Source organism: Bos indicus x Bos taurus, chromosome 19 (genome assembly GCF_003369695.1).
Source record: "Bos indicus x Bos taurus breed Angus x Brahman F1 hybrid chromosome 19, Bos_hybrid_MaternalHap_v2.0, whole genome shotgun sequence".
Taxonomy (NCBI): domain Eukaryota; kingdom Metazoa; phylum Chordata; class Mammalia; order Artiodactyla; family Bovidae; genus Bos; species Bos indicus x Bos taurus.
Window position 1 is genome coordinate 12,267,133 of NC_040094.1, and position 21,246 is coordinate 12,288,378.

At 37.2% G+C, this 21,246-nt stretch overlaps 2 protein-coding genes and 1 pseudogene across 10 annotated transcripts in view; 2 read left to right on the forward strand and 1 right to left on the reverse strand.

Moving 5' to 3' along the window:
* The window catches only part of INTS2 (integrator complex subunit 2), a 58,016-nt gene extending 43,878 nt beyond the window's left edge, over positions 1-14,138 (forward strand). For all 7 annotated transcript variants that reach the window (XM_027519777.1, XM_027519778.1, XM_027519779.1 and 4 more), the window contains exons 19-25: positions 1,888-2,013; positions 6,909-7,107; positions 9,360-9,611; positions 9,963-10,070; positions 10,445-10,550; positions 11,821-11,997; positions 12,098-14,138. In XM_027519777.1, the coding sequence (XP_027375578.1) occupies positions 1,888-2,013; positions 6,909-7,107; positions 9,360-9,611; positions 9,963-10,070; positions 10,445-10,550; positions 11,821-11,997; positions 12,098-12,267 (1,138 nt within the window). In that variant the 3' untranslated portion in view covers positions 12,268-14,138. The remainder of the gene's footprint in view (positions 1-1,887; positions 2,014-6,908; positions 7,108-9,359; positions 9,612-9,962; positions 10,071-10,444; positions 10,551-11,820; positions 11,998-12,097) is intronic.
* A 50-nt stretch (positions 14,139-14,188) lies between these two features.
* Positions 14,189-21,246, forward strand: part of BRIP1 (BRCA1 interacting protein C-terminal helicase 1) — a 182,315-nt gene continuing 175,257 nt past the window's right edge. The window contains exons 1-3 of one of the 3 annotated variants that reach the window (XM_027519783.1): positions 14,189-14,274; positions 18,688-18,801; positions 20,976-21,087. In XM_027519783.1, coding sequence (XP_027375584.1) covers positions 18,712-18,801; positions 20,976-21,087 — 202 coding nt within the window. In that variant the 5' untranslated portion in view covers positions 14,189-14,274; positions 18,688-18,711. Of the gene's footprint in view, positions 14,275-16,539; positions 16,724-18,687; positions 18,802-20,975; positions 21,088-21,246 lie in introns of those variants that run through there. The other 2 variants (XM_027519780.1, XM_027519782.1) reach the window with 2 other exon arrangements.
* On the reverse strand, positions 19,715-20,047 carry LOC113878566 (annotated as a pseudogene).

Sequence of the window (21,246 nt, forward strand, 5' to 3'; positions counted from 1 at the left end):
GGTTTTTTTTTTTTTTTTCTGTATTAATAACTCATTCACTTTCAGACTATATTGTTGAGTAGAAATTTACATAACAGTTGTAACATATGAGATAACATATCTGTAACATTTTTCCTTGGAAACCTTCCTTTCAGAGCTTTCAATCCATATGTTTCAATCTGAGACATCCACAGTAGCCATCTGGAATGCTTTGTCTTTGGTTCAATTCCATGTTTTTCTCTTTCTTGGTTTAGTTCCTTATGAGTGGAACTCATACTCAAGTGACTTCCTGAGAAAGGTTGTTTGGGAAACTTTTTTTTTTTTTTTTCCTTTGAGGTTTTCATGTGTGAGAAGGTGTTTATTCTTCTTCTCACATATGATTGATATTTAGCCTTGGTGTAGAATTTTAGCTTATTTTTCCTCTTTGCAACTTGAAGGCTTTATTCTATCGAAGTAACTAGAGCTTTCCTGATTGCTATTGAGTAACTTCATTTACCACCTCCCAGTCCTTTGTTTGTGACCATTGTTTTTTCTCTCTTAAAGGTTTTAGATTCTTTTTCACTGTTTCTGCAGTTTCATGATGATACTTTTTGATGTGGGTCTTTTTTAATTTGTGGGCTTCCCCTGGTGGCTCAGTGGTAAAGAATCCACCTGCCAATGCAGGAGACATGGGTTAAATCCTGGGTCAGGAAGATCCGTTGAAGAAGGAAATGACAACCCACTGCAGTATTCTTGCCTGGTAAATCCCATGGACAGAGGAATCTGGTGGGCTTTAGGTCACAGGTTGCAAAAGAATCAGACATGACTTAGCAGCCAAACAGCAACAGCAGCTTTTAAAATTCATGGTCTTGGGCACTTGGTTGGCCTTTTTTTTTTATATCTGGGGACTAATGCTAATACTTTCACTTCTAGGATATTTTCATATATATGTATATATATATTTTTTTCTTTTTTCCCAATAATTTCTCTCTCTCTGTTTTCTGGAATTTTTTGCAGTTTGGGTTTTAAACCTCTTTGACCTACTCTGATTTTTCTCCTCTTTTTTGCTCTATTTTAAAATTTATCTTTTGAATACATTTTCTAGATGTTTTCTGAATGTTATCTTCTGCTCTTTCCTTTGAATTTAAAATATTCCTGTTATAGTTTAATTTCTAAGAACTCTTATTTGAGAATCTCTAATTGTTTTCTGTTCTTGTTTCATATATGAAATGTTCCATCCTTTAAGGAAATGATACATTTAAGAATTTTTTTCTTCTTATCCCAACATTTCTGTTTCTTTGGCATTCCCTCTTTCTGTTTGTATGTTTTACTCTTTTTCAAATTAGAAGCTTTCTTTGATGTCTGATGATCATTGGCTACCCATTCATGTTTAAGAGTGGGCAAGTTCTGTGTGCGAGGGCTGGTGGACTCCTGGCCTTCACTGTAAGAGACCAGATACCCTCCATATTGCATATCTCTCAGTAATTCTGATGGTGTAGTTAGGTTAGTAACCACTTTTATGGTTTATTGATGTCTAACCTCATAGTGGCATCTCACATTGAGATTCTCTGGTGATAAGTATAGAACAATGACAATTTATGGGGCCAGTTACAGCTTCAAAGTGCTTTGGTGGATATAGTTTCATTTATAGGTATTTTCATATCTTACAGAGGAGAAATAAGTTCAGGAATCTCCATGACTTATACAGTCATATAGCAAGTACAGTATAACTGAGGTTTTAACTCAAATTTTCATTTTATATGCAATGATTATTCTATTAGAACTGTGAAGATTTTTTAATAGGTTTTAATTTTCCCAAGTTCATTTACACCTGTTCTGTATTTTTTCCCTGAATGTAGCTTTCTAACATGGCTACAGGTTTCAATTATGATATAGCTGTTTTTGAACATGTGATTATTTTCTCATCAGGCTGTGGGTAATGACAGTTAATGCACTTCAACCATCAATAAAGTCTGTACGACAGCAAAAGTATACTCAGAATGACCTGATGATAGATCCTCTCATTGTGCTAAGATGTGATCAGAGGGTATACAGGTATGTGTTGAGTTTCATTTTTACTATAGAGTTTATGCTTTGGAGAGTCAAAGAAAATTGAAGAAATTCAGTTTAAACTTACGTCTTAGTGTGCTTGCAGATAACCTGAAAGTATGACCTGTGAGGTTTTTGCTTTTGGTTCTTTTTTTTGTTGTTGTCTATATTCATGAACTTCACTTTAATATTTAATATGTGATTAATAACACTAGCTTTAAGAAAATATCATCCTTGGTTTTCACAGCCCTCAATAGTGGCTATTCTTTCAGAGTCAAGGTAGTGAAAAAAAATATTGTTTCTGCTACCATTGTTGAAAAAACCTTTAAAAAAATTGGCTTATTGTGAACTGTTGAATGCATTAAAACTGTGATCTTTTTGGAATCCTCAGTTGTGAGGTTAGCTTCATTTGTTCCACGTTTGTGTATAATTCCTTGCCAGTGGCTGAACTTAATCAGTTTCTTTGAGTAACTTCACCTCAAGAGATGGAATTAATTAGTCCTCATTATTAATATTTGAATTTCTAATTGCTCAGCTAAATAATAGCAAAGATATACAAGTTGAGGGGTCTTCCTTTAAAGTGATTGTCACCTGTATGGGGAAATAAAACCCGTACCTGAAAAGTTAAATAATATGGTCACATGCATATGAATGGTGTAGTAAATGAATGCTGTTAAAAGTTTTAGGAGGAGATCAGACTTGTGTTTTGAAGAATAGAAATAGAGTTTAGATGAACAGAAACTGTAACGACGGGGTGTAGATGGTCAAAAAAGTTATCTTGGGAAAAAGAATAGTGTGAGCAAAAGTATAAAAGCCAGCGAGAAAAAGGCTTGAGTGGATGGCTGAATTTTTGAGAATACACTTTAGAGTTGAATGTTAGGTTAAGGTCAGACTATTGAGGGCCTTGAGTGTTAGGCTAAAGAGATCATTTAGGTGATAACTTGAGAAGAGAAAGTTCATGCTAGATGATTTAGAGGGAAAGAAGCTGGTGTAAAGAAGACTAACTAGGGTACAGTCTGCCATACTCATCTGTCTTTAATCCTGGGGATGACATTCTTGAAGTGACAACATCTGCAGAATAAATCAGATACAGTTTGGTAAGATCAGGGTCTGAGAGGGATGAGGAGTCAGAAGAATAAACAATATAAATGATATTAAGTATCTATTTATGGATACTTAAAAAGGAAACAAGAGTGAAGAACACTTCTAGAGAAGAGCCACTTCTAAGACAATTTACCATTGTTAAAAATCCACTTAACTAGGTAACTTTTCACCTAAATCACCTCCAGTTGTTCAGGAAGTTGTTAATTTATGCTGCCATTAACATAGTAAATGTTTTTGTAGTCTGGATCTTGCACTTTGTAACTTGTTTAACTTTTTCTCATTTTAATAGATATTCTTTACTCAGTTCCCTATTGTTGGATATTTTATTTCCATTTTTTTTGTTAATTATTTTTAGTGCTGTGGTAATTGGTGTGAATTATTTCCTAAGAATTGATTCTTAAAAATGGAACATGCTCATTTTCAAGTCTTTTGATTCATGTTTTTATTCCACCATCTGGAAAGGCTGAACCAGTTTACATTCCCATAGTGGGTGTTTGCTATTGTATAATTTCCTATACCATTTCATGTAATATTTTCCAATTTGATAAGTGAAAAATCAATTCCTATTTCAATTTATATTTTCGTTAGATTGGATATTTTAATATATTTATTACTTTATACTTTAGCCTAGTTTTCTATTGGAATGCTTACCTTTTTTTATTTAAAAAGCTCTTTATGTATAATGGATATCAGCTCTTTGTATATAGAATGCAGTTTTTTCTTTTATTGTTCTATTGTTTTGCCTTTTAATTTTGTTCACTTTTTTAAAATTTAATTTTTTCCCAAGTGGTCATTCAGATGGTTTTTAAACATGAACAATATAAAGAGATATGACATTTTGGATTTTCTTTGAACTAACCAGTGGTTATGTAGGTAAAATGGATGTGGGGGTCTGAGTAAGGCATGTGATGTGTAGATAACTGTTGCTGGCTGGCTGAGGGGTTCTTAGGTTCACTAAAATATTCCCTTTTTTAATGTAAACATAAAAGTTTTCACAATATATATTAAAAAGTACACAAACAAGTAGATTAATAAGAAGGAAAAGGTGTACAGTGGAAAGTCGTGTTCTCTCCTATCATGCTGACATTTTTAGAAGAGAATTATTCTTTGTCCTTTTGACCAATCCTAATTCCATCTCCAGAAGGAACTTTATTGTCATAATGGTGTGTTAGGAGCTTCACTTTCCAAGCATTTGCAAATTTATAAATAGAAATATTTACTTTTTCGTTTTGGGCGGTTTTAAAAAATTAAATGGTTTTTGGTAGGCTTTATTATTATTATTATGTTTTAAACCTACCATTTTCAACATGTTTTCCATATGAGTTTACATAGCTCCTCCTTCTCGTTGTTTAGTTGCTGCATAGTATTCCATATATAGATTAGTATTCCATATATATATGCCTGTCTTCCAGAAACTCTGATCAGAATGGTGGAGTTTAGGACTTTTTAAAAAATAAATAGGGGTACTCTTTCTACCCCCTTCTGATGCCTATGTCAGAAGCTTTCTCTATCTCCTTTATACTTTAATAAAACTTTATTACACAAAAGCTCCGAGCGATCAAGCCTCGTCTCTGGCCCCGGATTGAATTCTTCTCCTCGGGGGGCCAAGAATCCCGGTGTATTCGTGTGATTCAACAACAACCTTTCACTATCCTGACTAGTATAGTAAGGCATAATTGAAAGAGGGCAAGATTGGTAGTTAAAAGAATTGAGTTTATTTTATATTCTGTCACTAATAAGCTAAGTGGCCTTGGGTAAATCATCTAATCCACTTGAATTATTCAGTCCAATTACTCAGTCATGTCCAACTCTTTGTGATCCCATGGACTGCAGCACTCCAGGCTTCCCTGTCCATTACCAACTCCTGGAGCTTGCTCAAACTCATGTCCATTGAGTGGTGATGCCATCCAACCATCTCATCCTCTGTTGTCCCCTCTCCTACTGTGTTCAATATTTCGAAGCATCAGGGTCTTTTCCACTGAGTCAGTTCTTCGCATCGGGTGGCCAAAGTATTGAATCATTCATCTACTCTCAAAATTTATGGGTGGTGGGGTGAAGTAAACTGAAACACGTATTACATGAAAAAAAAAAAAAAAAAAAAGACAGTGGTTCTCAGTGCCTGAGGGCTCTGTGGAGGAGCTTTCTCAATGAATGGACAGACTTAGAGCTTATGCAGAAGCCCAGAGGTGGGTCTCCATCATGGAAGCCCACTCCATTTGTTCTGTGTGATGTGAGGTGATGTACAATACTTAACATTTAGTTAGTATTTAGTTTTCCTGGTTAAATAAAGTATCTGAAAAATCCCTGGAGTTGATAATCTTTAAATTTCAGTTTCATTCTCTAATTCTCCTTCTACTTAATCACTGTGAAAATGGTCAGCTATGTCGCCCTATTCACCTATCATGATGTTTTGAAAAACTTTAAAGTAATTACTTTCTTTCAAAGGGAAGAGTGGGAAAGGGTAAAGAAAACCTATACTAGACATTCTCAGAGATATTTTTACTCTTGATTCACTCAACCTTACTGAAAGGTAGCTTAATTCATCTGATAATGAAGAAAATAAAGCTCAGAATAATAAAATTCCTTCCATTTTGGAGACAGAACTAGGAATTTAAAACACCCCCTTCTGCTCCCCAAGACAATCCTCCTTTAATAAAAAAAATAAAATAAAATAAAATAAAATAAAAAATAAATATTTCAATTCTGGGAACATTGCCATGGCTTATTTAACTGTTCACATTATTTTTTCATGGTTAATACATGCATTTTTTATTATAGATAATTTGAACATTTCAGAAAAACTGTTGACATGTTGATGGACATTTAAGCTGTTTCTGGTGTTTCACCGTTAAAAGCAAAGCTGTACTGCCTCTATGCACACATGCGCAGTTTGTGACAGGCTGGGAAGTGGCGTTGTCAAGTTTTTCTAAGGGTTTGACTTTTTAATATTTTAGTGGTTACTGATGTATCTTTTGGTTTCCTTTTTTACATGTAATTCTTATATCTATTCTTATCTCATTTAACCTTAATTTATAACAGTTTTTGAGGAATGAATATTTATTTTTTAGTTGAGGAAACTAAGGCTCAGTAAATAACATACCGTCAAGTGGTTGAAGTGTTCTTGAAATACAGAGTTGTCTTGCTCCAAAGAATAAACAGTAGTAGAATGAATAAATATTCTATATATCTAATCTCCTTCATCTTATCAATAATTGAGTATTTCGCTCTTTGTAAAAATTTTGTACTTTATGTTGGAGCATAGTTGATTAACAATGTTGTGTTAGTTTCAGATGTACAGCAAAGTGAGTCAGTTATATATGTATCTATTCTTTTTCAAATTCTTTTCTGAATTAGGTTATTACAGAATATTGAGCAGCATTCCCTGTGCTATACAGTAGGTCCTTGTTGGTTATCTATTTTAAATATAAAATTTTGTACATTAGACTGTTTCCCTTTGAGGACTGTGGCCTTGCAGACTCATAGCTAAGAGATTTATTGGTAGTGCCATTATTTTATAAAAAAGAATGCCTTTTTTTCTAGGTCATACATTATATTTGGTTTAGCTGATGAAATGAAATAGATAATACTATTCATACAAAGTATAGAGAATTACATGTGTTAAGCTTTCATTTTGAGAATGAATATTTCAGTGGGAAAAGTGTAACTTTTCTGCTCTTTAGGTTTTCAGGTACTGTTCAGGTTTTTCTGATTATATAAGCTGATTCATCATGTTCTGGCTAATTTAAAAATTTTTATTTGCTCTCATGTATTTTTTCTTTTCTTCTTCCTTTGTGTAGATGCCCCCCATTGATGGATATTACTCTGCACATGTTGAACGGATATCTTCTGGCATCCAAAGCCTACCTTAGTGCTCATCTGAAGGAAACAGCAGAGCAAGATAGGCCTTCCCAGAATAATACGATAGGTTTAATTGGACAAACCGATGGCCCAGAAGTTACCAGAGAAGAACTGAAAAATGCATTACTGGCTGCTCAGGTAATAAAGTAAAATCTAATCAAAAAGGGCAATGGCTTCCCTGTATTTAGAAAATACAGTGGTAACATATTGTACATCAATTTTATTATAGAACTTATAATGGGGTTACCTTTGCTTCTAAATGTCAGATGGACTTTATTATTTTAAAATCGGGAATAATCTTCATGATATTTAATAGTCATTGATTAAATAGTCATGATTAAAATAGTCATTTTAATAAAATATAAGACTTTTATTTCTTAAAATCAAATAATGGGAAATAAAACCAAATGGTAGAGACAGACAAGAAGTATATATATGTAATAAAATGTCAGGCAGTGGTAAATACTATGACAACATAAGTTAATGTTTCTTAGAAAAGGTTTTTAACAAAGTAGAATTTATTAAAGTCTTAAGTAGTAATTTTTGCAGGGCATATGAGATGGTTGAATGTTAAGCAGTTAGAGGTCTTCATAAGAGAAATGTTTTCTTAGTTTGAAATATTTTCCAAAAATTTTTCATTGGCAATAAGGAGAATTAGAGTAATAATATAGATCCACAATCCCTTATCTGTGATACAGAAATCCACAAAAGCTATGAAAACTGAAGCATTTTTTTCTGGTAATTCAGTTGGCAGAAAAACCTGACCTGATAGGACCTTGTTTGTGACAAAACTTGACCTGAATTAATGTGACAAAACTTGATCTGAAGCTATTTATGGCCTTTATCCCACTTAATATGAAAATTGGTATGTTTTGCTGCAGAAATATATTTGATTACAGTATACTGTCTTAGTCTCTGCTGTGGGTATTATATAACAATACAGAAAAAAAAAATCAGTTCTAAAATAAATCTGACACTCAAGAGTTTCAGAGAAGGGATTGAGGATGGTACTAGCTACCATTTATATAATGCTTATTATATGGTGGGTACTATTTTGAGTTTTTTATGTGTATTAACTCATTTAATCTTTACAACCAACCTATAAGTTATGGAGTATTATCTCCACTTTTGCAGAGTAGGAAAATGAGATTTAAAGAGGTTAAATGACATGCTCAAGGTTATGTATTTAGTAAGTAGGGAAGCTATTAATAGGATTCGAGCTTGGGCAGGCTGGTTCCAGAGTGTGTAAACAAAAATAATGCAGAACAGTAATAACCCAACCCCCCTCAAGAATGATTATAAAATATACTTTATAAATGATTATAATGTAAGGCTAACCTGAGTTTATAATCAGGTCCTTACATAGTTAGATGGAGTAATTGACTTCTTCTGTCCTAGGCAGTGGCTGTGTTTCAGAGATGCATGTTATGTATTCATTTTCTTTTTCTTCCTTCGATTATAGCTCTCCCTTATAGGTAGGGCCATTAAACAGATTGCCCCTCAAGAAACTCCTTTTCTATGAAATGACACACAAACTTGTAGACTGAGCAACAGTGAGTTGTACAGATGGTATGGATGGTGAGGCAGAATCTTTCCTGAGCCTTAAAAAGTCCATCTTCAAATTAAAAAGGAGAAGAGCTTAGGGGAATGGCTTTTAGATACTGATTATTAATCACCATCTTCAGAGGTGAGGAACAAAAGAAGAATACAGGACATCCTGGGTGAAGTAGGAATTTAGGAGGAAGGAAGAGATTCTGGTAATAGTCACTTTTTGTCTAGGGTCCATTTTGGATGATACTGAATTAGAATACTCTTGTAGTAGTAAACTGCAGTCCATGGATCTTTATTGGAGATGTGTGAGAGCACTTTGAAATTATGCCATATGTTAATATTTATGCTAAGAGGGTGGCATGTAGCTTCCTTCAGATTTTTTAAAATTTTATTTTATTTATTTACTCATTTTTAGCTGCACTGGATCTTCATTACCATGTGTGAGATTTCTCTAGTTGTGGTGATGGGGGGCTACCATTTGTTGTGGTGGCTTCTCTTGTTGCAGAGCACAGGCTCTGGGCACGGCGGGGCCAGTAGCTGGGGTGCAGGGGCTTAGTTTCTCTGCTGCATGTGGCATCTTCCCGGACCAGGGTTCAAACCCATGTCCCCTGCACTGACAGGCAGATTCTTACCCACTGTGCCACCAGGGAAGTCCTCCTTCAGATTCTTAAAAGAGTTCATGGCCCTAAAAATGCTGAGAACCACTGGAGTGTAGATTGTTCACTTTTGCTCTTTGTATTTTAAAGAGAGGGTTATTTGTTTTTATCACATCAGTTTATGTGAAAACAAATCAAACTTCCAGAAACTTCTTCAGTTTTCTGTGTTTTACTTGTTTGTAGGATAGTGCAGCTGTCCAGATTCTCTTGGAGATCTGCTTACCTACTGAAGAGGAGAAGGCAAAGGGGGTCAATCCAGACAGCTTGCTAAGGAATGTTCAAAGTGTCATTACTGCCAGCGCTCCAAATAAGGGAACGGAGGAAGGAGAAGACAATTTGCTCTGTAACCTTCGAGAAGTTCAGTGCCTTATCTGTTGCCTGTTGCACCAAATGTACATCGCGGATCCCAACATTGCTAAGCTTGTTCACTTTCAGGTCTGGTTTCAAAGAATGATGCTCTTTGGTTGAACTTTGTTTTTGGGGGTAGTTGTGAATTGCTAAATTAATAGGATCATTTAGAACTGGAGGTCATGCAAATGATCATGGTTCTTTGCAATATGGAGAAAAATCAAGATTTTTAAAAATTTGGTTTTAGCCTGATAAAGTGTTTGTATAATTTATCTCTATCTTAGTGCATCAGAGAGGTGAAATGCCAGGAAACATGGAGGGCATTGTAGCCTCCTGAGCAACTGTTACATCAAGGAAGTGAAACCTTTTGTATTTTTATCTGTATTTGACTTATAGTTATTTTATTTCTAACTTTTCCCCCCTTTCTTGTTGAGATAGGGTTATCCCTGTGAACTTTTGCCTCTGACGGTCGCAGGTATTCCGTCTATGCATATCTGTCTGGATTTCATACCTGAGCTAATTGCACAGCCAGAACTTGAAAAACAGGTAATGAGCATTTTGGAACTTTAGGACAATTTTGACCTTCCTTTAATCTTCCTGGTTATATAAACTATTTTAAGTTTTTAATATTTAAAGACTTTCTTTAGGCTTCCCACGTGGTGCTAGTGGTAAAGAAACCACCTGCTAATGCAGGAGACATAAAGATACAGGTTCGATCCCTGGGTCAGGAAGATCCGCTAGAAAAGGGCATGGCAACCCACTCCAGTATTCTTGTCTGGAAAATCCCATGGACAGAGGCCCTGGCAAGGTGCAGTCCAAAGGGTTGCAAAGAGTCAGACATGACTGAAGCAACTTAGCATGCACACAGACATGCAAAGACCCTCTTCAGAAACATGTAACATTTGGATTTTGTGTTACAGATATTTGCTATCCAGTTGCTTTCTCACTTGTGTATCCAGTATGCATTACCAAAGTCACTGACTGTGGCTCGCTTAGCTGTCAATGTCATGGGAACTTTGCTAACAGGTGTGTATCTAATGGGCATCAATAACAAAAATTTCTAACATAAAGTAGTACATATTTTTTCTGAATTTACTTACACCACATTTTCTGCTTCACTGGTAGTTTAATTTATGCAATAATTTTGAGTTATTCTTTTTGAAAATTTCTCTGTGACAAATGTGATGTACAGTATAGAGGGGATGAATAGGTAGGCAAGTTGTATCTTTCACTTTTGACAATGACTATATATAGAGTTCGGAGAAGGCAATGGCACCCCACTCCAGTACTCTTGCCTGGAAAATCCCATGGACAGAGGAGCCTGGTGGGCTGCAGCCCATGGGGTCGCTAGAGTCGGACATGACTGAGCGACTTCACTTTCACTTTTCACTTTGATGCATTGGAGAAGGAAATGGCAACCCACTCCAGTGTTCTTGCCTGGAGAATCCCAGGGACAGGGGAGCCTGGTGGGCTGCCGTCTCTGGGGTCGCACAGAGTCGGACACGACTGAAGCGACTTAGCAGCAGCAGCAGCAGCATATATAGATTTACAGTAAATATACTAAGCAGTACAAATTTTGTAAATGGAAATCAGGTCTGCTTTCTGAATGTAATTATGTCATTAGAAAACAAGTTATAATTTATTGCAAATGCTTAGAGTTCCAGAAAAATATAATCATAGGTGTACATAAGAGATTAATATATTAGTTGTTTCCTTAAGTTCTAAAATGTACCCCAGCATTTTAACCATCTTCCAGGTTGTTAAGTAAAATGGAATGAAAATACACTGTTTTAAAAGATATGAAATATAATTCAATCTTTAAAAGTTATGTCTCAGTCAATTTCATATACTTTGTCAGTGCTGATAATAATTTATTCATTTTTCGTTCCATCATATCCACTTCACGTTATACTATTTACAGTGGTTAGGAACTTAAACTGCCTGAGTTGTCTTTCCACCCCACTGCTAACTGGAGTTGAATAGCTTCTTAATGTAAGGTTTATTTAAGAGTTTTCTTGTATATTAAATAAGTATCATAAAGATACTTTTTCATTTATAGTATTGTGAGATTTAAATGAAACAGTGTATGTCATGCACCTATAACAGCGCTTGGACATAAGCATTTATGTGTTAGATAATGGCTGACTGCTGGATTGTGAGCTCCCTGAAGGCAGGGGCTGGCTGTGTCTTAGAAAACTCAGTATTCTTAGCACAGAGCATGGTGCTTAGTATACAATATAGGCCATGTAGGTTGAATTTATATCTGTGAAAATTCTGTTTCATTTCTTTCCAACAGTTTTAACACAGGCTAAGCGATATGCTTTTTTCATGCCAACTCTGCCAAGTTTGGTCTCTTTTTGTCGAGCATTTCCTCCACTGTATGAAGATATTATGTCTTTGCTGATCCAAATAGGGCAAGTTTGTGCCTCTGATGTTGCCACTCAGACAAGAGACATTGATCCAATTATTACACGTAAGTAGTAACTTCTTTTCAAGAGTTGTTTAAATACCTCAGGCAGAAAGGTCCAAATCCTTTCCAGATTTGCCTTAATTATTCTTCCTTATGTTTTTAGGTCTTCAACAAATAAAGGAGAAACCAGGTGGATGGTCTGGTATCAGTAAAGATCCATCTTATAAAAATGGACCTAGGGACACTGGAAGCATGGATCCTGATGTACAGCTCTGTCATTGTATTGAAAGCACAGTAATTGAAATAATAAACATGAGTGTTAGTGGAATTTAACAAAGAACAAACTTAAAACTAAAAAATGAAGCTGTTTGCTGCATATACCTAACACGAACATGCATCTTATAACAACTAAACTGAATGGGAACAGAAGCATCTTGGAATCACTAAAATGATTAAATTCACCATGAATACAGTTTAGAACTCTCTTGAGAATTATGCTTGCTTGTATTTGATTGGCAGTTCTTTGGATCTACTTTGCTGGTATGTTTTTTTGTAGCAACTGAGCTTTTCTTTTTCTGTTGGCAGCACATTTAAGAATCATTACTGAAAAAGTGAATATGGTCTTGTATTAAGCTTTTGAAGTGAAGAAAAACTACCATGCCTTTAATTTAATATCTTATTAATAAGCCTGTGGTTATTTAACCATCAGCTAGTAACAGTACAGTGATGCAGTGATGAGAGAGAGAAAAAGGGAAGGGGGAATTGAGGGAAAATTAGGAGTTTTAAACAATAGAAATCTCTAAAACTTGCAATGCAAGTAATAATAGTAATGAATGGAATAGTAATAGCAAGATGGAATTCCAGTTCTCAAGAAACAGTATTGAGAAAGGCTTTAAAATAGGCAAACAGCTTTTTGTAAATGACTTCCGTGGACGTACAGATGAGGATTTAAAGATTTTATGTATTTGCTTCAATTTTTACTAATATATGAAGCCATATGTTTAAAGAGATACTTGAATAATTTGGAATTTTAAGATACTGGCTTAAGAGTTTACAGAAACATCTTTGTGTAGAGACTAACCTGAAAAGAGGTCTCATTTAGTTTTTTTTAAAGTTTATTTTTATAATGGTCAGAGGGGGAAATCCATTGGAATCTCATTGAAGTTTAGAGCAATAAAACCCACTGGATTAAAGAACTCTTGGTTTGATTTCAGGACTATAATTCACATCATAATTTGAGAAGATTTTGAACTAATCTGTCGTGTTTGGACCTCAGGAAAAATTAAAACGGGGAAAATTCTGTGTTGTGGAAGGATTTTGCAGTCCTCTGTTAGTAATGTCCATTGATTAGGTAGATGCATTCAGTTAATCCATAATCCTTGTTTTTTTCCTTAATGAAGTATCCAGTGTAGAAGGTACTTCTCTTTGCTTTCTGAGAAATATCTGAATGAACCCCTCTTTCCCACCCCACTTGAAACAGACCTCTTCCCTTATAAAAGAAATAAGGAAGGCTAATAAGAAAGTGTGGTTTTTAAGAAAAAAATTTAATTTTAGCCTTTTCACTAGGAAATAGTCACATTTCATTTTCCTTCTTTGTAAAATGGGATTACTACTGGCCCTACCTCATAAGGGTATTACATAAGAACTAATTTGTATCTGTTTCGAATCTTGAAGTGCACAGTATCATAGATGAGAGTATTTATAACTTTTATTAGATGCTTAAAGTTCAATTAAATAATTTTGATGCAAAAAACAAAGGCATACACTTAAAAACAAACTAAGAACTTCCATATTTTTAAACAAGGCAGTTTTATAGTCTTTTAAGATTCAATACAACTGCTCCTATTTGTTTCCTTTTGTTTAAACTGAGGTTTTGGAATATTTTGTGTGAGTAGGTAACCTCTAGGAGTCAGAAAAGGTTGAAATATGTTTTCTAACTAAATGCAGTGCACATTCCTGGATCAATTTTCAAAGACTGGTCAAAACCTGCTGTGTTAAAAATAATAACATATGCTGTTTTTCATCAGGTTTGTTGATGATGTACATAAAATATGTAAATATTAGTAAATGTTAATATTCATGTATTTTAAGTTAAGGTTATAAAATTTGTCACAATGTGATTTTTTTTTATTCAAGTGAAGAAAAGATGTGTGCAGCTATTTTGAATATTGGTTTATAAACATTCATACTCTTTATCAAATGAACTTGTAGTTTTTGTGTTTTATTTCACTGCTATTAACCTGAAAGGAACCGTTCAAGGGACTGGAATCCAGGACTCTGTGGTTCCAGAGCCTGTGTACCCCGTTCTGTTATGCTGCATACATCAAAAGGCAATACAAGGTGAGAGTCAGTTGAGAGCCTTAGGGACTTATGAGAGGAAAATCATACTAATTACTCTGGAGTAATTATCAGTACTTAAAGATTTTAATATTTTAAAAATTTTGTAAAAGCAGACTAATAGTTTGAAGGTATTTAATAATTTACTTTTATAAATTATCCTCCTTACTGCTGACTTAATAAATGACATTTTTGCAGTACTTTTCCTTCATCTTTGCTTATGCACATGTATTTTCAAATAGTGGAACTCATAATACCCAGTTTAGCATTTATTTGTCTTTTTTCATTTAGCTTTATATGGAAACTTTTTGCAAGTTGTTTGGTTTTTATAATTATTTTATTGACTCCATAATGATTGAATTGATATAACCATCTCCCTTTTAGTACTGTGACTTCCCAGGTGGCGCTAATGGTAAAGAACTTGCTTGCCAGTGCAGGAGATGTAAGAGATACAGGTTCTATCTCTGGGTTGGGAAGATTCCCCTGAGGAGGAAATGGCAACCCACTCTAGTATTCATGCCTGGAAAATCCCACGGACAGAGAAGCCTGGGGACTACAGTCCATGGGGTTACGGAGAGTCGGACACGACTGAAGTGACTTAGCACATTAGTACTAGACTGGGACGTATATGGTTATTTTTAAGTATTGCTGCTGCTAAGTCACTTCAGTCGTGTCCGACTCTGTGTGACCCCATAGACGGCAGCCCACCAGGCTCCCCTGTCCCTGGGATTCTCCAGGCAAGAACACTGGAGTGGGTTGCCATTTCCTTCTCCAATGCATCAAAGTGAAAAGTGAAAGTGAAGTCGCTCAGTTATGTCTGACTCTTAGCGACCCCATGGACTGCAGCCTACCAGGCTCCATCCAGGGGATTTTCCAGGCAAGAGTACTGGAGTGGAGTGCCATTGCCTTCTCCGATTTTTTTTTTTTTTTAAGTATTAGAATATGGTTATTTTTCAGTATTAGAATAGGCACTATTATCAATTGAGGTGTTATTACTTTTCTTTTAGATTACTTAAAATTTTTTTTTTATTTTTGGCTATCTCAGGTCTTAGTTGAAGCCAGGGCTCAGTTACTGTGGCTTGCCCGCTTAGTTAGTTCCTCCCATGTATGTGGGATCAGAGTTCCCCCGACCAGGGATCCAATCCATCTCTCCTGCATTGGCAGTGCTTTGTCAAAAGTTTTTTAAAATTTCTCTAACAGGCAGATTCTTAACCACTGGACCACCACGGAAGTCCTAGATAACTTTTTTAGGATAAAGTTCTGAGCCTGAATTTGCAAAGGGTAGAATTTAGTCTTATTGACTAAGTTTTGTCATTTTGGGAAGATGTAGTAAAACAAAGGGAGGCAAACGAATCAACTCGCCTTTCACTGCTCCCGCCTGCCAAATACTCTTGCCTGGGGAGTCCCATGGACAGAGGAGCCTGGCGGGCTACAGTCCTTGGGGTTGCAAAGAGTCGGCACAACTGAAGCGTCTTAGCATGCATGCATACATGCTTGCCTGCAGCAAACCTCTCTCCCAAACTGGTTCCATGGGATGTGAAAAACTGTCTCTGGTTTTGCTTTTTGAAACACTAGTATTTTAAGCCAAGTTTATGCTAGAGTTAAAAAATTTGGCGAGATGGTGTTTAACTCTCGCTACCTTTGAGGAGTATGCTTTCTTAGCAACTAATTGGTCTTAGGAGGGATAGGAGGCTGATTAAGCCTTAAAGGAGGTACTGGAGACCTCGAGAGCGTATCTCTGGTTGAATGTGGACCCGGGAAAGCCTTGATTATCAGGAGGTTTTGTAGCCAGCTGTCATCCAACCTTCTCGCCTAATTTGGCTCAGCCGTCTGCCAATTCCCGCCTGGGTATTTACTCTGGCTTCCGGAAAGTTCGGAAATTTGAACTGGGAGGGCCCGGATGAACGCTTAAAGAGCAAGGGCTTAACAGTGTTTCCTCTCCTTTGGTCTACGGACTTTAAATACGAGACGTGGAGTTTCCAACTGAAGCACAGGTTAAGTCGCCGGTTTCAAAAAAGTACAACGGAGCAGACGGAGTACTTTCCCCTAACTCCTTGGGATTCCCCGTAGTGCTTCACGCTTCTGGCGTTTCCCTTCCGGTGCCGCCGAGGACCTTGAGTCCGTTCTTACTGCGGAGGCTTTCATTGGATGCCAGAGTGCGCGCCCCCTGACCTCGATCCACGATTGGTTGCTTGGTTTCGGTCTTGGCGAGTGATTGGTTGTCTGAGCTCGCCCGGCGATTGGGTGCTGGGGAGTTGAGGGGCGGGAGGCGGGAATTCGTCCGGGTGTTGTGGAGAGGGCTGCTGAGAGCTGGAGTGGAGAAAAGGTGAAGCGGTCGCGAGCGCTCTACCGGCCCGGGAGTCGCAGCTCCGGGAGGAAGAGAGCCTAGAACCTTTCTTCTCTGCCAGGGCTCCGTTGTGTTTGCTCGTCGGTTTCGGCTTCCTTTTCTCCGGTGAAATCGGAGCCCATTCTGCGTTGTTTGGGTTTTCCTTAGGGCGGGCAAGTCTGTCTCGGGGGAAGGGCGCGACGTCGGCCAGGAGGAGGGTCCCCTCTGCTATCGTCCACCCGTTTTGCCGGCCCTTCGGTGTTGACTGGATCAGCAGGGTCTCGGGGGTCCCAGGTTGCTGAGGGAGGAAGGAATATGAGGAAGAAAACCTGGGGAGTGGGGAACCTGCGCTTAGAGCAGAGGTCTGTTTTTAGCCCTGGACCCCGCGTTCCCTCCGGGCGGGAGGGGACGGCGGCTGGAGCCAGGTCGGTTCGTTTCCTCTTTGTTCAGTGTGGGCGAAGCATCCTTATTTTGAGATACCTGTTGCCACAACTGTGGCTGGCGGGGAGGTTGGTTTTTTAGGTTCTATGTGAGAAACTGGGCCAGTCTTGAGTTGTTGTTTTAGTTTAAGGGATGCGTGCCTGCTTAGTCGCTTCAGTCGTCTCCGACTGTTTGCGACTCCACGGACAGCAGCCCACCGGGCTCCTCTGTCCACAGGGATTCTGCAGGTCAGATATTGGAATGGGTTGCCACGCGCTCCTCCAGGGGATCTTCCCAAGCCCAGGAATGGAACTGAGTCTCTTATGTCTCCTGCATTGGCAGGCTGTTCTTTACCCTTAGCACCGCCTGGGAAGCCCTAGATTAAGGGATGAGATTCCACCAGATTTCATTGCCAGAGCTTCACAGAAACACCAAATGTTAGAACTGAAAAATACCTTAGAATAGTGGTTCTGAACTTTCTGGGGACACATAAGCTACCGTAAAGGTTGTTATTGGCTTCCTAATCTGTTGAATTGGTATTTAACCATTTCTCTGTCCTCAGATCGAAATGACCTTTTTTTCACTACTGCAAATAATTTCTCAGTTGATAACAGTGTATATCATTTTCTCCTCAGTTTTCCATTATTTCCTTAGGATATTCTGGGAATGAGAAATTTATGGACTTTCTCTTTAAAAAAAAATGCAGTCATGCACAGAAACTGTTGCATGCAATATCAAGAGATCACAGTCTTTGAATTACAGCTTTGGCTCCTAGGTTAAGAGAATATGGTTTATAAGAAGTGGGGATTAAACAAGATCACTTCCTGTGTACCAGATACTGCAGTTTAGGCACATTCTGTACATTACCTTATTTAATTCTTAACTCAGTGCCTGGCGGATATTCATAAAAACCCTGTCAGGCAGATATCTCCATTTGCAGATGAAGAAATAGGCTCTGTGAGGTTAAGTGATTCACTGTGGAATTCCAATTTAGGCTTTCCCTTCTTCAAAACCCATCTTTCCATGATACCCTACTGACCTTTAAAGTAAGAACTATTGAGTGCCTATTATGTGCCCAAGGTACTTTCTTCCTTACAACAATTTTAAAATTAGGGATTATTACATGTAAGAGGGGCTTTCCAGGTAGCTCAGTGGTAAAGAACCTGCCTACCAATGCAGGAGACACCAGAGACCCAGGTTCAACCCTGGTTGGGGAAGATTCCTTGGAGGAGGAAATGGCAACTCACTCCAGTATTCTTGCTTGGAAAATCCCGTGGACAGAGGAGCCTGGCAGGCTGCAGTCCATAGGGTTACAAAGATTTGGACACAACCGAGCACAGAACACAAACACACATAAGAATCTTAGTCTGGAAAAGCGAAGAGACATGATCAGGTTAAAATATCTGAGTTGTCAGAACCTGATCTATAAGCTATACTTCCTAACTCTTGGTCCACAGTTTTGGCAGAATTGGGATGCAAATCCAGATTTGTTAGATTCCAAGACATGTTCTTAACCACTGTGATTTGTCAGGGTAGGAAATTTTTTTACTTTCGTTTTGTTTATACATTTATTAATTCCAATTTTTATTTCTAGGCTTCTGTCCTAGTATTAGGTATCTGTTTTTCTTTGAATAGCCTTATTTCAGTATTGACTTTCATTTCTGTTGCAGTTAGGAATCTGAAGTAAACAAAGCATGATGTCTTCAGCTGAATATACAATTGGTGGGGTGAAGATTAACTTTCCTTGTAAAGCTTATCCATCACAGCTTGCTATGATGAATTCTGTAAGTGTTTTTCAGCAATTAAGTCTTAAGATACAGGTGCTTATAATTCATAACATACATTGAGTCTATTACTTCATATTTTCTGCAGATAGTAGATGGATTTGCTGGGTTCATTAAAGAACCTCTGACTTTTGGAAAAATAATACTGGTTGCTGCTAGACTATATATATAAAATTAGGAGGCAAAGGAGAGCATTCTAAAAAATGTTTTCAGCTCATCTGAAACTTCTATTTACTGAATTACTTTGAAATACAAAGTATTTACCATCTTTTATATAGAATACTATATTTTTCACCATAATTTTTTGAGATATTTCAATCATATAAGAATTTAATATACAAATGAGTAAAACCAACATACCAGCTTTGTTGAATCTTAATGTTTTGCCATATTTTACCTTGTTTACCTAGTAGCACCCCACTCCAGTATTCTTCCCTGGAAAATCCCATGGATGGAGGAGTCTGATAGGCTATAGTCCATGGGGTCACAAAGAGTTGGACACGACTGAGCGATTTCACTTCACCTAGTGGCTCAGATGGTAAAGCATCTGTCTGCAATGCAGGAGACCTGGGTTCGATCCTTGGTTTGGGAAGATCCCCTGGAGAAGGAAATGGCAGCCCTCTCCAGTATTCTTGCCTGGAGAATCCCATGGACCACAGAGCCTGGTAGGCTACTGTCCATGGAGTCGTAAAGAGTCAGACACGACTGAGCGGCTTCACTTTCACTTTTCACTTTTCACAAGTAAGAAGATAACTAATATCCCGAATTTGTTCTTTTTCTCTTCTAGCCGTGTTTTTATACTTACATTGCATATACATGTATGCATAAACAATATTGAGTATACTTTACATATTTTTAAACTTTGCACAATGATATGATATTGTACTCAGCTTTCTGGAGAACTTGATTTTGTGGGTTTTTTTCTTAACATTAATATTATTATTATTGCTTTTTAAGAATTTCTGCTATAAGTTTATTTATAGACATATCTAGTATGTTGAGTTCAAGAACTGGTGTTTTTTTAAAATGCTCCTTTTCATATTTGTTTCATGGATTATTTTTTAAGCAGTTGGTGTCTTACTATAAAGAAAGGAGAAACAAACTGAGATCCAAAGTACAAAGTCTTCATAACTAGTAATTGCCACTTGTTTTCCACTGAAAATGGTAGATTCCTCCCCGGACCCTTGTCACAGTGGCTCCTGTGAACCACAGAGGTTGTGAACCTTCAGATGCTCTGTCGCATCATAGCACCGTTGGAAGTTCTGTGGCCGACGCAGAGTCTGAAGGCAGAAGAAATGGCGGCAGCACACCAGGCCCTCCTTTCCTCATGACCTTGTTCCCTTGTCTAACATCATTTTTAAGATGTGGCCCTATTGATTGATAACTCATTTTCATTCCTTATACTATTCCCTTGTTTTAATATACTAGAACTTTATTTGCCCATTTTCCTCTTGATAGACGTTTATATTTACGTTATTTTGCAGTTACAAACAGTGCTGCCATGAACTTACACGTGTTGCCTTATATTCATTTGGGAAAGGTTTTAGGTATTTACTTAGGACTGGATTGCTGGAATTAGGTATCTTCAACTTTACTAGAAATTTTTAATTTCTGTACAAAGTGGTTGTAACATTCTCAGCAGTGTCCTCTATTAAGTTTTCATCAAAGATGTTAGTGTATTCTAGTTTTATAGAAATGATGGTGTTTGCATAAGTAAGGCACCAATTGCTTTTGTTTCTTTTCTGCTTGATATACTTTAAGTCTAACATAATTTTAGGGAGAGATATGAAGGAATCGGGGACTTCCCTGGTAGCTCCGTGGTAAAGAACCCACCTGCCAGTGCAGGAAACATGGGTTTGAAGCATGGTTTAGGGAGATCCCCTGGAGAAGGAAATGGCAACTCACTCCAGTATTCTTGCCTGGGAAATCCCATGGATAGAGGAGCCTGGCGGGCTGCAGTCCATAGTGTCGCAAAAGAGTCAGACATGACTTAGTGACTAAACAACAACAAATAAAGGAATAAATTCCAGATTTAACTAAATTCTAGTTCTCCTTGCTGCTGTTGCCATGTTCCCTGAACTGCATGCAACTTAGACTTCTTGTGGTTGTAAAGGAGAGAGACTTTAATGAAGTATGTTGTTTATTGATTTAAAAAATTGTTTTTGTGTTCATAGATTGTCAGAGGATTAAATAGTAAGCAGCACTGTTTATTGGAGAGCCCCACAGGGAGTGGGAAAAGCTTAGCCTTACTTTGTTCTGCTTTAGCATGGCAACAGTCTCTTAGTGGTAAGTAGTTGGTTGATATTTTCAAGTTGCTTATTGGGTCCTGAAAAAAATCCGATGAAGTACTTTTTACCCAGGATAATTCAACCATGTCCTAGCTAATTTAAATATTCTCTTTTAAGATATTTCTTTATAATCAGTTCTGGGTCTTCTAAGAGTTTG